The sequence below is a fragment of the Phyllobates terribilis genome, unplaced genomic scaffold, assembly GCF_046119375.1.
Source record: "Phyllobates terribilis strain yellow unplaced genomic scaffold, ASM4611937v1 Scaffold_8__6_contigs__length_399053987, whole genome shotgun sequence".
Taxonomy (NCBI): Eukaryota; Metazoa; Chordata; class Amphibia; order Anura; family Dendrobatidae; genus Phyllobates; species Phyllobates terribilis.
In genome coordinates this window covers 172251296-172267319 of record NW_027362768.1, presented here as the reverse complement: position 1 = coordinate 172267319, position 16024 = coordinate 172251296, and the positions used below count along the sequence as shown (strand labels likewise).

Genomic DNA, 16024 nt, shown 5'->3' with positions numbered 1-16024 from the left:
AGTCACCCAGCTTTACATTTATTTATATTTTATTATTTGGTGTGTGTCTAGTCACTCCATTTCTTTATTCTCTTTTTTTTTTTCATCTTTGACGTCCGTTTCCTTATGTAGTCATTAACATCCAGTGTTTGGAGGTTGCAGTTATTGTTTTTCTTGTTTGTTGCCAATGGCGTAACTTGAAGCTTGTGGGCCCCAATGCAAAAGCTCCAACGGGGCCCCCAATTATTGCAGGATTTTAATAGTAATGGTCTTTTCAAATGGGCCAAAGGGACTTTTTGGGCCCCTGCTAGGCTCCAGGGCCCGGGTGCGATTGCAACCCCTTCACCTATAATAGTTACACCCCTGTTTGTTAGTTACGATAAACCTGGTTGGAAAACCAGTGTCACGAGTCCTGTTCCTGTATTTCTGCATCATAAAACATGGCAGCCATTCAGGAGCTTAGAAAAGTGGATCATTTTTGGATACTGCAACAAAACGTTGCTACTTTCTTCCATTGTTTTGGGCAATGAGAGTTTTAAATAATGAAAGAGGCCCTTTGTATTTCAGCTCCTCGACACTTGTCAAGGCCTTTGTTGCCCTTAGCAACCAATCACAGGGCAGTGTTCATTTTATAAGAGCTGTTTAAAAAATGAAAGCTGCACTGTGATTGGTTGCTATGGGTAACCTAAACAGTTTCATGTATTAATATGAGGCCCACATCTGTATGCAGAAATCTCCTCTTTATTCTCAAAAGCTTTTTATTTGTAATGGAAAGCGATTTCGGCCCTATACAATCTAGCACTGTCCTATCTAAAGGCCATAAGAAATATCTGTGATAAAAACTCATGATATTTGAATAAAGTCTACACAAAACCTTCCAACATGGCCTTTGAGGGACCCAATTCTCATTTGGGTCCTACACGTCATGACGTTGTATAATATTGATGCAATAGGGGGGCTCTTTCCCAATCATATGTCGCCAAACAGCCGATCGCTGGTTCAGATCGCCTATGAGGGCCACTACATCATCATTGTTGACAGCACATCTTCCCAAATATACAGGAAATGTGCTGCCGACAAGATGCATGCTGTATGGGGACAAAATTATCATATTAATGATCCGATGCGGCATTAATCTGCGGGTATGAATGGGAATTTAACCCCTTCCCGACATCCATTGTATTTCTACAGGTATAGTTGCCTAATGTCCATGATTTCCCGGTATACTTGGGTCAAAAAGAAGTGGGGTAGATGTAAGCACCCCCAAAAAAGGGTATTTTGGCATGGAATGGGAAATTATTGAGAGGGACGGCGCGTTCCTGGGAGACAGGGCTTAAACTACCCAAGGAATGTTTGGAGTGAAATTAGGGGCTACCCCCATCCATACATCCCTGACTGTGTTATACTGATGGCTGTGGGTTATTTTCTTTTCGTTGCCGCGCTTAACCCCCAAAACATGTAATAAAAAGCAATCAAGAAGTCGTATGTCCTCTAACATTTTACCAATAAATTCAGCTCCATCGATGCAAAAATAAAAAAGTTATGAGTCTGATAAAATAAAGCCGAAAAATTAAAAGAAAAAAAAAACTTCAGAATTTTAAAAAGCAGTAAAACACGAAACAAAAACTACAAGTCTGGTATCTTCCTAATCGTACTGGCAACACCAGATCATTTTTAATGGACAATGAACCAAAAGCAAAATTGCGTTTTTATTTTTATTTTTTTGTTTTCCAGTACATCACATGATAAAGTTAATAATGTAAATAAAAAGTACATCTCGTCCCGCAAATAAGAAATCCTCATGCGGCTTTGCTGAACGAAAAAGGTAAAAAAAAAAAAAATTAAAGGTCAAAAACCTAAACATTCGCCCCAGCATGAAAGGGTTAAATGAGCACCGATTGACGGGTTATAGGCAGAAATCTGCCCATATAAACAAACTTTTTAGATTTACCCCACTTTTGACAGATTTGCAAGAGACAATTAATCAACGTTGACCGTCATCTCTACTAGAAATAATCACCATGTGGTCTATCGGTAGCCAAAAATGTGTCCAATGTCAAACAACACAAAGAAAAATAGCCAAGATACATAGGAAGGATATTCATAAGCGCAGTAATATAAAGCAGTCCAGCAGTGGCACATAATCTATGAGTCTTATTCACCACGCGTTTTTTTGGGCCATAAATCTTCCCTACTTTCAGACAGAAGGCTGCAAGGAGCTGATTTATTCTGGCTAAGTAATGGAGAGCGCAAATGGACTTACACAATTGATATCCACCTCTCAAGAAAATGTACCCTCTTCAAGTAATGTTAATTACACCCCATTAACGTGAGGCTGTCAAGTGCGTCTTGAGGTTTTTATTCCTCGTGACCTCAGCCAGTCTGCACCTTATTGCCACGCATTTCACTGTGTTTTTAAGGAGACAACGTCCTCCGCTTGAAGCCGATGCCACTTATTTCACATTTGGCTTTCATTAAGATGACAGTCGAGGAGATCAAACGTGAAACGGCGGCCAAAAACAGAAAAAAAAATACAACAAAATGTTGGTCTGAACACAAAAAAAAAGTTTTGCTTTTGGTTAACTTTTTGGAATGACGACCACAACAAGGATGTATTTGAAATGTATAAAAAAAATTGTCTGCCAAAAAAGAATTTCTTTTTTTTTTCCCTACTTTTTGTACTAAATTAAAAATGTTTTTGTTAATATTTGAATACATTTCTACCAGTAAACTATTTTGGAACTGAAAGTTTTTGGTCTTGTTTTTTTGCTTACTTTTTTTTTTAGGTGGTTTCTATAAGCGTACATTGGTGGCTAATAATGGCTATCCTTAATGTAGGCAATCAATAATGATAGTTGTGGGCCCAACCTCTGGAACCAAGTTAGTAGGAAGAAAATATTGTGGTCCCTGGAATGTTTTTTTTTTTTAAAGCACGGCAGCTCAAGTCCACCAATAAGCCATTGGTTTCTATTCCCAGAAGACCCCTTTAAAAGTGTTCTCCTAATTTGGCAAATTATCACCTGGTAATATTATAGTAGAGAACTTGTTACTCGCTGTTCTTTTTACTGTCTGTGGAACTGCTGTTGATAGACAAGAGCAGTATTCAGCTATGGCCATTATATCTTATAATAGTCTATAGTCTTATAGGCAATGAATGGAGTGATGGCACACATGCTTGTCCACTTCTTCATTGTAAGGAACCCTCAGTCTCAAGATCAGTGGGACCCCCAGGGAATAGCAAGTTATCACCTATCCTATGGATAGTTAACAGCTTGCTGTGTTGGGAACGGCACCTTAATGCTCTTTGGCCTAGATCTATTCCTCAGGGGTGGAGCAATGATAATAATGTTCCTCCCCATTCAATCACACACCCCTAAAAGTTGCTATCAGTAGATACTGAAACATAGCTATAATACATTCCGTGTAAGGATATAAGCAGCATGGTGGCTCAGTGGTTAGCAATGTATGGTAGCTCAGTGGTTAGCTCTGTTACTTTGCAGCGCCGGGGGGGTTCAAATCCCACCAAGGACAACATCTGCAAGGAGTTTGTATGTTCTTCCCGTGTTTGCGTGGGTTTCCTCTGGGTTCTCTGGTTTCCTTACACACTCCAAAGACATACTGATAGGGAATATATATTGTGAGCCCCATTGGAAACAGTGGTGATAATGTCTGTAAAGCGCTGTGGAATCAATGTCGCTATATAAGTGAGTAAAATAAATAAAAAGAAGCCAGCCTAAGAAACTTACTTCCTTCAGCCAGAGGAGCTTCGGTGGCTGCATCTCAACAGACATCACTCCTCCAACATAACGTAAGACATCATGTTTGGTTCTATTAATCCGTTCTACTTGACATCCTGCCCGATGATCCATCCACATAATCACATTCCGGTTATGGTCACCTTAGTAAAATAAGAAGTTCAGGTTATGAAACTAATTATAAGAACAATGTAATGCACTAATAGGTTATTAGCACAGTGGCTCAGTGGTTAGCACTGTACATGGTGGCTCAGTAGTTAGCACTGTTGCCATGCTGCGCTGAGGTCCCGGGTTCAAATACAACCAAGGACAACATCTGCAAGGAGTTTGTATGTTCTCCTTGTGTTTGTGTGGGTTTCCTCTGTGTTCTCCTGTTTACTCCCACATTCCAAAGACATCCTGATAGGGAATCTAGATTGTGAGCCCCAATGGGGACAGTGATGCCGATAATGTCTGTAAAGCGCTGTGGCATTAATGGCTCTATATCAGTGCGTAAAATAAATAAATAATAGGATATAAATCCCCTGCATAGATAGTAGTTACACAAGTAGCACTGACTGCTATAGAAATTAGATTTATTCCAACATTTTTTACTCTACATTAACCCCTCGTCTGGGAAGAACATAGCATTGCTCATCCTGATCCTACCTGTTCATGAAAAGAGTACGAGAAGTACAGTGAAGACTGACACTTAAACAGGTATAGTCTGTGGATAGAAAGGTGACATAGCCCTTCCGATAATTCTTTGAATTATCTATTGAACGGCACCTCCTGGATTCTTATTCTGCCATTCCGCACTTCCATGTTTGTTGGACGTGATAAGACCAGGATTTTTCTGGTTGGTGGCCATTCTATCATGTATCAGAAATGTATGGTACATGCTATGAATATGACATAGATATTGTTTTCCAAAATGTCACTTTAAAGGGGACACAAATAATAACCATCACCTATCCACAAGATACATGATAAATGTCTGATCGCTGGGGGACCGATCTCTAGGATTCCATTGATTTTCAGATTGGGTGTCCAAAAGGCCTTTCATAAATGGAGCTGTAGTCCGCATGTACGACCACCATTCCTACAGGCAGTAAAAGGAGTAGTGGTCACATACAGAATGATCACGACAGCTTCATTCTGGCATGGAAAATCTCTCACCCCCATTTTCATCACTTGCGGGATCCTGGCGCTGCAACCTCTCCAGCATGCATGCACTTACCACCTGTCGTAGATGATATAGCCAGGTCCTAATAGGATTTTATATAACGTGATTTGTCCAACAGTTAATACAAAGTATAGAAAACTGAGTGTGTAGAAATGTCATATATAGCACAACCGCTTTGATACGTAATTCCAAATATAATTGTACTGCCTCCCTTGTACGAAGGGTCATCCATGTGCAATGCGTTTTTTTACAGCAGCAGCTGTTAATTATTTACAAGACCATTTACAGTTTTGTATGCTACAGAATTGCAATCTATCCGTAAAAATTGGACGCCGTACTGTGGCTTCGTAGAGCATCCGATTTTTTTCTCACTCCCATAGATTTCAATGGGTGAGTCTCATCTGATTTATGGAGTAAAATCGTGCACGCTGCAATTTTTTTCACACTCCGATTTGGTCAGTGAAAAAATCATTCATCAGCACAAAATAATAATTTTTATTTCTATAGCGCAAACATATTCCGCAGCACTTTACAGTTAATAAAAATAATACAAAGTAGCATATAGTTCAGCAGTTACAGAAGGAGTGAGGGTGCTGCTGATTACAAGCTTGAAATCTATTAGGAAATCGGGGGACACAATAGGTAGAACGTGCTGTTATGTACAGTCAATATAATAAATAAGGGTTTTCATATTAAGATGCATGATCCGGTCATCAGCCAGTATCTGTCTAGGTGCAGTTATCGTGTGCTATTGGGTGCATGTAGGATGTGGAGGAAGGTGAATAGGAGGGAGCAACTTCTGAATAATATTTAGAAGGACAGAACAGGGGAGAGTTAGGTTAGTGAGTTGACATGCTAGGTTTGTCTAAACAGATGTTTTTAAAGTTTGCTTAAAACCATGGGGGCTAGATATTAATCGGATCATTTGGGGTAGTGCATTGCAGTAGACTAGCACAGCACGAGTGAAGTCTTGGAGACGAATGTGCAAAGTTCGGATAATGGAGGAGGTTAGTCTTAGGTCAGTTTCAAAATGGAGGGCACCGGTAGGGAGATAGACAGAAATGAGGGAGGAGACGTAGGGCGGTGCAGAATTGTGGAGAGCTTTGTGCATTGTGTGTGAGAGTGATACATTTATGTTGGACTTTGCAGCGAATGGGTAACCAGTGCAATGACTGGCACATGGTAGAGGAATCGGTGAAGCGGTTGGACAGAAATACAACCCTGGCTACTGCATTCAGGATGGATTGGAGAGGAGAACGTTTGGTAAGAGGGAGACTGATCAGGAGAGAGTTGCAGTAGTCCAGAGGAGAATGAATAAGAGCAGCAGTAAGAGTTTTTGCAGTTTCAAAGGTGAGAAAAGGTCGGATTTTGGAGATTTTTTAAGGGGCAGGTGACTTGAGCGAGTGAGTGATTGGATATGGGGAATAAATGAAAGTTGTGTGTCAAATATGACTCCAAGACTGTGAGCTTGCTGCTTAGGAGTTATGGTGGCATCACCCAAGGAAATTGAAAAGTCGGGTATTGGTAGGTTAGTAGAGGGAGGAAAGACAAGGAGTTCAGTTTTGGAGACATCCAGTTTCAGATAGAGGGAGGACATGATGTTAGAGACAGCGGACAATCTCTGGTATTTTGTATTAAAGTGGGGGTGATGTCAGGTGAAGAGGTGTATAGTTGGGTGTCATCGGCATAAAGATGATAATGGAAAGCATATCTACTGATGGTTAGACCAATAGGGGCAGTATACAAGGAGAAGAGTAGGGGGCCTAGGACATAGCACTGGTTCGAGTGAGATCCTTTTTTAACGGATAGCACTCGGACCGAAAATATGGTCATGTGCACGAGCCATAATGGTGATAACTAGAGGGGCAGGTAAAAGAGCAAGGTATACAGCTGCCGCCTCATTAGCAGTTGGCCTCCAGCTGTCACAGTTCTAGACTGTGCTCACCTTCGCATCCATTTACTTTATTGCTCCAGTGCAAAAAAAAAGCAACATTGTAAATATTATTCAGTTAATACTACTATTTTGTGACTCAGACTCATGTCTCCAAAGTAACAGACAACAAACAATCCCTCAGCAGTGATTGTGCAGCCATACTCTCTTCCGTCTGACCCCTCCTTCTGCCGAACACACTTTACTTTTGCTACATTAGTAGGAAGTTGTGCAAAGACAGTAGGAAGTATGTCTATGGGATCACGTGGGTCTGTTTGTTGTCTGTTACTATGGAGACATATAAATTTGCACAACAGCTGTAGACCCAAAACGGTGTGCAATTTCTTTTATTGGAGACTACTGGCAAAGTTGCTTTTTTTCAGTTTAGATACATTGCAGCAATAAAAATAATGTTCTCATCCTGCATAAAAACTCCACAGATTAGGTGGTGGGTGGAAACTCCAGGTACCGTAGCTGCTTCCAGTGACCCCCAATCAATGCAGTCTGTTCACTGTACTGACAAGACGTCAATTTATCACTATGATAGATAGAGATGTTCAGTGTATTTAGATAGACCTGATACAACACCTCATTCTTCAAGATGTTTCATCACCTCCGTGCCTATCTGAAGACAACACAGACGCCTAGACGGCCAGATGTTCAGGGTGAGGAGATCATCTTACCAGTAACAGTAATGACTTTTAATTGCGCTCTCAGAAAATACATATTTCCATGTAATACGATATTACAAATTATTATAAGACTCCAGCAGGAAAGCGATACTTAGGATTTGTGTAAATAAAGTTTAATCAAAGCATAATAAAAAGTTTTGAAACTTTCTATCACTCTTTGCATTTCAAGTTGTCACCAATTTCAAGATCTCCAATTGCGGTAAGCGATTGAGAGAATTTTTGTTCTGCAAATCTGAATTGAAACTTCCCACAGCTGAGGGTTTGGTACAATTGTATACAGTCTTGACAGCATTCAGCACAAATATAATTTCAGTTCTTATCGTATGTTACAGTACAGTGGTGTACCGAGGATTACCAGCCTCTGGGACAAAGCAAGTATTGCTAAGTAATAATGCCAACTTAATGCCCCCTTAATACAAATAATTCCCCCAAATGCCACTTTAAACACTATTCCCCTTGAGTGCCCCCTTTAGTTACTCATGAAAAAGTAATAATGCCCACTGAGTGCCCTATCTAGAGTAAATGATGCCACCCTCTGCAAAAAATAAAGTCTAAACTCACCTAAGCCAAGCATAGTTACATAGTTACATAGTTTATAAGGTTGAAAAAAGACAAGCGTCCATCCAGTTCAGCCTATTTCTTGTGCACTGCAGCTATTCCGCAGCGTTGATCCAGGGGAAGGCAAAAAAAAACCATGCGGTATAGGCCAATTTACATCATTGAGGAAAAATTCACTTCCCGACACCAATCTGGCAGTCTCCTCTTCATCCAACACACAGAGAGCGAGCTGGCACAGAGCAGTGACATCATTGCAACGCTTGCACTAGGATGCGGACATCTTGAAATTTAGTGCCTGTCTAACATATAGAGGGTACTTTGGTTTTGTCTCCAACCTACTATATAAGATAAGGCTGAGCTGCAATACCAGACCCAACCATCAATATGGGTGGTGCTGTTTCTGGAAAAAAAAAACGCAGATCCGTTCTTCTTAGCTCATTGCCCCCAATGGAAATGCAGGATTTTATGTCCACATCCATCTCTGAGCCATGAAAATTCCAGATAACACTGGGTTAAAATTAATAACGCTAAAATTACTTTCAGGAGATTGCATGAGCAGTGGGATGTCAGGACGATCTGTGCCAGACTATAGAAATGTTCTATTATGGTTTTATGTTACCTTCTGCATTCACTGCTAATGGTTGGAACTGCTTATCCAGAACCACAAGGGAGCAGGTGGCATCAAATCCAAGGCCACGGATCTGACCGCTTCCTACCGACTGGGCGACTTTCTGCAACACAACAACAAAGTGAATAATGACTTTTTAATATTATTATAGCAAGACTTCCGTTATTACGTTCTGTTCTGTTTTAGGCCGTGTTCACACATCATGGTTTTTTCAGCGTTTTTTGATGCATTTTTTTATGTAAATTTTCAGCTGCGTTTTGCAGTACCAGCAAAGTCTATCAGATTCCAGAAATCTCATGCACACATCATGGTTTTTTTTTGATCAGTATTTTATGCTTTGCATGGTTTTTTTTGCAGAATAGAGCATGTCACTTCTTTCAGCGCTTTTTTCTTTTTGTCAGTGTTTTTTTTCACGCATTGGAAGTAATAAGTGGTGAAAAACCGCACCAAAAACGCAGGTGTCTGACTTTTCAGCATTTTTTGTGTCTAAACCAGAATGAGATTTTTGTTTTTCACTGAACTTTATGTACATGCATAACAGAGACAAAAGGACAGTGAAAAAAACACACCAAAAACGCACCAAAAAAAAAAGCAAAAAAGCAAGAAAACAGCAACAAAAATCCTGAACAACCTCCTGGCAAGAAATCAGGTTTTACTGCAGTAAAAGAATGTTGAAAAAAACATGATGTGTGAACATAGCCTTATAGTGTCAGTATAATCTACCTACCAGCTACATTCCTCATATATTTGATGTCGTATCATTCTCTTTCTGCAGTTATGTCCCAGGCTGCAAATATATGAATTTCTCCAGATAAGAGAAGAAGTTAGCTACTTCCTCCAGACAAATGTAACCAATGAAATACACTTCCCAGTATTCCAAACTACACTAAAGCATGCTGGAAGATGCAGTCATGCAACAGCTACAGTGTATATATCATTTGCTACATTTTATTTTAGACTCTTTTCACACCCTATAGTAGAAAAAGTCTATTTTGTTAAGGCAAAGACATCCATGGATCGGCTGTATGGCCAGTCCTGACCAGTGCATGGCCCTATAATATGTAACATCGGCCTCCTGGCCTATATACATGGCTTAATCTTGGGCTCCTGCTGTATACACGGCTTAATCCTGGCACAACTCATTAATGATTGAACACAACGATCGAAGCAGCGAGCAGAGACCTGACCGGTCTACCGCCGACACCATGAATAATTCAACAGGAGCAGAGACCTTTATTATAAATGTTCTGCACTGAAAAGGGTTAATTATACATTATTATTTGTATATATTTAGAATAGAACATGTTCAATTATAATAATATAAAGTGGAGATTCTATAGACAGGTTGCTCATCTTTTAACACAATACTTAAAAAGAATAATTAAAAAACCTCTAAAATATACATGTTATAAAACGGACATCATAATTATTAGTATTATTATTAGCTGACATTATGCCCCCCTCCCACCCCCCCTCTATACTTGCAGCCCTCTAGTGGCTAAAAGAATGATTGCACACAAAATATAAAACTACAAAGTTCCAGTACTTGAGACCTCAAAAATTGTAGCATTGCTTAAAGGGGAAGTATAAAGTTGCAAACACATGGCTGCTTTCTTCCCAAAAGAGTGCCACACTTACCTACAGGTTGTATTTGGTATTGCAGCTACTTCAAAAGAGCTGAGCTGTAATACCAAACACGACCTGTAGGTGCAGTGCTGTTGTTTTTTTTGTCTTGTTTTTAAGAAACGGACATGTTTTTTAGTCCTATAATAATCTTTCACATCAATGCAGTCATTTTATATTTTAAAGACAGTTTTCCACTCAGGATTTTCAAACGCTGTTCATCCTGATCTACCTGATTCATAAATAGAATGATTTAGTGAAGACTGACATCTGCAAAGAAAATTGGAAATGGCTGAATATATCCAAAGACTGCACGCAGGCCCAGACATGTTGGATATGAAGCCTATGAAGGGAGTGTGGTTATCACTATGTTGAAGTGCAGGATTCCAGTATAACCAGCAGGAACCAGCTAGGAAAACATTTCTATCATCAAGAAGGCCATTTTGGTCGACTGCTAGAAAACAATTACACTAATGAGGCCAATTATCTTGTTAAGTCCCATCAAACCCATCTTACTTAGTGACAAGCCTTCTATATTATCCCAGGCCTCCGCCATAAGTTCAAAGTGATCCCCCTTCTAGTTTACTGCAGTTTCTCAGGGGAAGTTGGACATTAATGGGGTCAGAGGGGAGAAGAGGTCAAATGGCGAGGTTGATGTGCAGAGAACTTGACAGGCCCCTTTAAATAAGAAAATGTCTCAAATACCCTAAATAAGGGGCAAATTACAGGATACCAAGGTATATCCTCTTCTAAAATCCTTGTACAGGGGTATAACTGTACGAGGTGCAGAGGCGGTGCTATGACCCAAATCCTGCCATAAGTTTCTGCAATGAGAACCAGATCATGACCATCAGCAGCCATATTAGCTCACATGGAGTAGCTACTTTTGTCACCTGGTCACCCAGGAGCTCCTGTCTTTTCCTTTGTCATCTCTCCCTGGCTACATTGTCTCATGCATCTGACCTTATTAAAACCATGCTTAGGTGAGACTCTGCCTGTAGCCTATAGGGATATATATATATATATATATATTTTATTTTTTTTAATGCGAATTAGCTCTTCTCCAGAAGGAATAAAATCATTAATTTACTTCCAACTATTGGAGGTAGCTAACTTTTAAGTCCATGTCTGAACCATAGCAGAGTCTTAATATATAAGAAGGAATTTTAGTAGTCATACATTGAGTTACAGCCTAGTTACCTTCAATAGGTGGCACTAGAGATATAGCTTTCTTCCTGCTGGAGAAGAGCTAATTTGCATATTTTTACTCGTGGAGCACTACCTGAAATACTTTCTACCGGCAGGAATGAGAACCAATATGGCTTTGGAAAAACATAAAAAAAAACGGAAAGTCCATTGATCGTATCAGTAGAGCAGGAAGTAGCTAGCTTTTCCAACATTTTTTTTTAAATGTTAAACTTTAACTTTTTTTTTATACCAGGGATGACGCTGGACCTACCCTGGTAACAGCACAACACGCTTTCCATATGTTATTGGATGACTGCTCATAGTGGTCCGCCTGAGGTTCCCATATATTCAGAGCTTCTTCCACCTGGTCAACCACCATCCCGGACTGGTCCACCAACGCTGCACGAATGCTGGCTGTTCCCACATCGATGCCAATGTAGTAAGAGGTCACCACTTCTGTATTTTTTTCCTTCTGCATTTTCAATTTGGCTAATAATAGGTCAGATTAGGAAATAATCGGAGGTTATTTGGCAAGAAGTGAATCATCCACAACAGAAAATGACTAATTGAATTATTATGGAAAAAGGAGACGTTGACTAATGAGAGAAGGAGTGCGGCGGCAGCTCTATATGTATTCATTCAAGTGTTTGCAAAACTCTTTCAGAAGTTTTTACAAAGCGGTCATTTTTTTTCTTTTCGAAATGTAAAAACTGACATTACTTTATTGTAATTCATAGAATATTTTTTTCACTTTAAATAATAAAAAAATTAACAAGAAATATACATTTTTTGGAGTTGCTTTTCTCATACTTGGACGCCCCTTTTCTATTGGTTTCCAATTTCCATTCATATAATCTCACTTGTAGAAATAGATGGTCTATACCTGCTGGGGATTTCATAAAAAAAAGGACAATTTTGCTAATTAAAATGTCTGTATTAGTGATAGTACAACAATAATGATGTTTCTTGTTATAGACAATGTGCCAGAGAAATCAAGCTTGGGAATGCACTGAGGGTGTGGCAATGAATGCAGAGTACATGGCCTGCCCCAATGCAGTTTCTGGCTAATTTGCATGTGTATTCAAAGCTTAATATCTCAACACTACTACATTGGATTGCTACAAAAAACAAGTATCCTTTTTATTATTGTATTAGCACCTATACAGACATACCAATAGTTTCCGTAGTAAATTCATTCTGATAGATTCCCTTTAAGAGCAAATGCATGAGTTACCAAAAGAGGATTGCGTGGAATGATGACTACAGCTGTGACATCTTCCGGGATCCAAATTTCACAATACAGATTTTTGTCCAATTTAATAAGTGCAAATGTTTTCAATCTTCAATTCTGCCGATGCCATAATTCCAATTTATTTCTATTAGAGGGTCATTGTGGCATACAGTGAAGGAAATAAGTATTTGATCCCTTGCTGTTTTTGTAAGTTTGCCCACTGACAAAGACATGAACAGTCTATAATTTTAAGGGTAGGTTAATTTTAACATTGAGAGATAGAATATCCCCCCCAAAAAAAATCAAGAAAATCACATTGTATAAATTAGATAATTTTTTTTGCATTTTGCAGTGAGAAATAAGTATTTGATCGCCTACAAACCATTATGAGTTCTGGCTCCTACAGACCAGTTAGATGCTCCTAATCAACTTGTTACCTGCATTAAAGACAGCTGTCTTACATAGTTACCTGGATAAAAGACTCCTGTCCACAGACTCAATTAATGAGTCAGACTCTAACCTCTACAACATGGGCAAGACCAAAGAGCTTTCTAAGGATGTCAGGGACAAGATCATAGACCTGCACAAAGCTGGAATGGGCTACAAAACCATAAGTAAGACGCTGGGCAAGAAGGAGACAACTGTTGGTGTAATAGTAAGAAAATGGAAGAAATACAAAATGACTGTCAATCGACATCGATCTGGGTCACCATGCAAAATCTCACCTCGTGGGGTATCCTTGATCATGAGGAAGGTGAGAGATCAGCCTAAATCTACACGGGGGGAACTTGCTAATGATCTAAACGCAGCTGGGACCACAGTCACCAAGAAAACCATTGGTAACACATTATGCCTTAGGCTATGTGCCCACATAGCAGATTTGATGTTGAGCGTTTTTTTGTATTTTGCAGTGAGAGATAAGTATTTGATCCCTCTGGCAAACAACACTTAATACTTGGTGGCAAAACCCTTGTTGGCAAGCACAGCAGTCGGAGGCTTTTTGTAGTTGATGATGAGGTTTGCGCACATGTCAGGAGTAGTGATGAGCGAGCATGCTCGCTACTGCTCAGTGCTCGCCCGAGCATCTCACTGCTCGAGATGCTCAGCGCTCGGCGAGTATTTCCGGGTTGCTCGGGCGGGAACTCGGGTCCCCTCCCTGCATGTTTGGCGCTCTTTAGAGAGCCAATGAACATGCAGGGATTGCCTGCCATGCACTGTAATGCCGTAGCCATGTTGATTGTGGCATTACAGTGATTGCCTGGCCGCACAGCGTCATCAGGTCTATATCGTGTATTAGGTAGTGTAGGGAGAAAAAACGTACATTACACATATCCATCTTAACAAACAGTCCTTCTGAGGACAAATCCATCTGCAGAGATATCAGGCAGGCAGTGTATATAGCAGACGGAAGTGCATATAGCACAAGAGGCTCCATTCCAATTCTGCCTTCTGCTGCTGCTAGGCATTTCCAGACAAAGGCCCAGGTCTCAGGGGCCAGGAATACTTTTCTTTGGATCTTAATCCTCATTATTTGCTTAAAAAGCAATCCAGAGAACACCGTTTTTCTGCGCCATTTGCTTGTTTTGGGAGAGGTGCTGCTGCGTCAGGGACAGATTTGCTTGTGTATTAGGTAGTGTAGGGAGAAAAACCGTACATTACACATATCCATCTTAACAAACAGTCCTTCTGAGGACTAATCCATCTGCAGATATATCAGGCAGGCAGGGTGTATAGGCAGGCAGTGTATATAGCAGACTGCAGTGCATATAGCACAAGAGGCTCCATTCCAATTCTGCCTTCTGCTGCTGTTAGATATTTCTATACAGAGGCCCAGGTCTCAGGGGCCAGGAATACTTTTCTTTGGATCTTAATCCTCATTATTTGCTTAAAAAGCAATCCAGAGAACACCGTTTTTCCTGCGTCATTTGCTTATTGGCACTGCAGAATACAGCCAGGTCCTTTCCATATTAGAGCGCTAGAAATCCAGCTATTTAAAACTGTGTTTTCTCCGTCAAAAGGATCACATATAAGTTGTCAAAAAATACTGCCATTTCTGCCTTCCATTAAAAATTTCCTTTAGTGTGTCAGTGAAGCAATTCACACCAGTTTGCTGTTTAAACTACTTACCTACAGGCCAGGTATTTAAAACTCTGTTTTCTCTATCTCACGGATCACATATAAGTTCGCTCCAAAGTCAGTCATTTGTTGTGAGCGTGGAAGATACTGTCCACTGTAGCGTCGGCGTCCCTGCCTCCTGCTAGGCAGGGACGCTGTTCCCCTCACCTCTCTGCTCCGTGCCCGGCGCCTCCTCCCGCTCTGCTGGCCGTCCTAAGGAGTCCCCGGCCAATGGCCGGAGGACTTCACCATATATAAGGCACCTCCTCCAAAATGGAGGTGCCCGAGCAATGTTGTTGCACTGTTCACTACTCTGCTTCAGCCCTCAGGTCCCGTTGCCAGTTACCTGCCAGATTCCTGCCTGATTATCTGCTACCTGCCTGCTAGTCTGAGGTCCGACGGTCTGCCTTACCACTCCTGTCAGTCTGTCTAAGGACCAGCCTGCCCGCTCACCTGGGAGCGCACATCAGCCACCTGCCTGCTTGCCTGAGGTCCGACGGTCTGCCTTCCAACTCCTGTCAGTCTGTCTATGGACCAGCTTGCCCGCTCACCTGGGAGCGCTCATCTGCTGCCTGTCTGCTAGCCTACCTGGAGGCTCTGCCGTCACGTGCTGTGACCACCCGCCTGTCCAGAGACTTCTGCCCACTCACCTGGGAGCGCTCATCTGCCGCCTGTCTGTTGGTCTTCCTGGAGGCTCCGCCGTCACATGCTGTGACCACCCGTTCATCCAGAGACTCTCGCCTGCTCACCTGGGAGCTCACGTCTATCATCAGCCGCCACAGGTCGTACCAACCCTTTACCTAGAGACTGCCCCGGTCACTTGCCGTGACCATCTGCCCGTTCATTCAGAGACTGCCCCGGTCACTTGCCGTGACCATCAGCCCGTTCATCCAGAGACTGCCCCGGTCACTTGCCGTGACCTCCAGCCCGTTCACTCAGAGACTGTCCCGGTCACCTGCTGTGACTTCCTGCCCGTCTTCCCTGGTCGCCACCCGCTCCCTTACAAGGACCGCCCCCTTGTATAGTAGCTCAGAGGTTCCGCCTCCCAGACCCGTTACAGTTTGCTCGGGCCATGGAACCCGGTGGCACCCAAGCTCCCTCGCTCTCGGACCTGTGTCATGAACTGTCCCGTCAAAGGTCCCAACAGGAGTCCATCCTGG

The 16024-nt window shown here is 41.4% G+C and overlaps 1 protein-coding gene across 3 annotated transcripts in view; it reads right to left on the bottom strand.

The window, feature by feature from the left end:
- FGGY (FGGY carbohydrate kinase domain containing) overlaps positions 1-16024 on the bottom strand; it is a 367685-nt gene that overhangs the window by 322894 nt on the left and 28767 nt on the right. For 2 of the 3 annotated variants that reach the window (XR_012247734.1, XM_073643734.1), the window contains exons 2-4: positions 11790-12007; positions 8699-8810; positions 3726-3877 (exon numbers count right to left, since the gene is read on the bottom strand). Coding sequence is in view for 2 of the 3 variants with exons in the window: in XM_073643734.1 (XP_073499835.1) it covers positions 3726-3877; positions 8699-8810; positions 11790-11996 (471 nt within the window). In the remaining variant the exon portion in view is untranslated. The remainder of the gene's footprint in view (positions 1-3725; positions 3878-8698; positions 8811-11789; positions 12008-16024) is intronic. The other variant, XM_073643735.1, reaches the window with a different exon arrangement.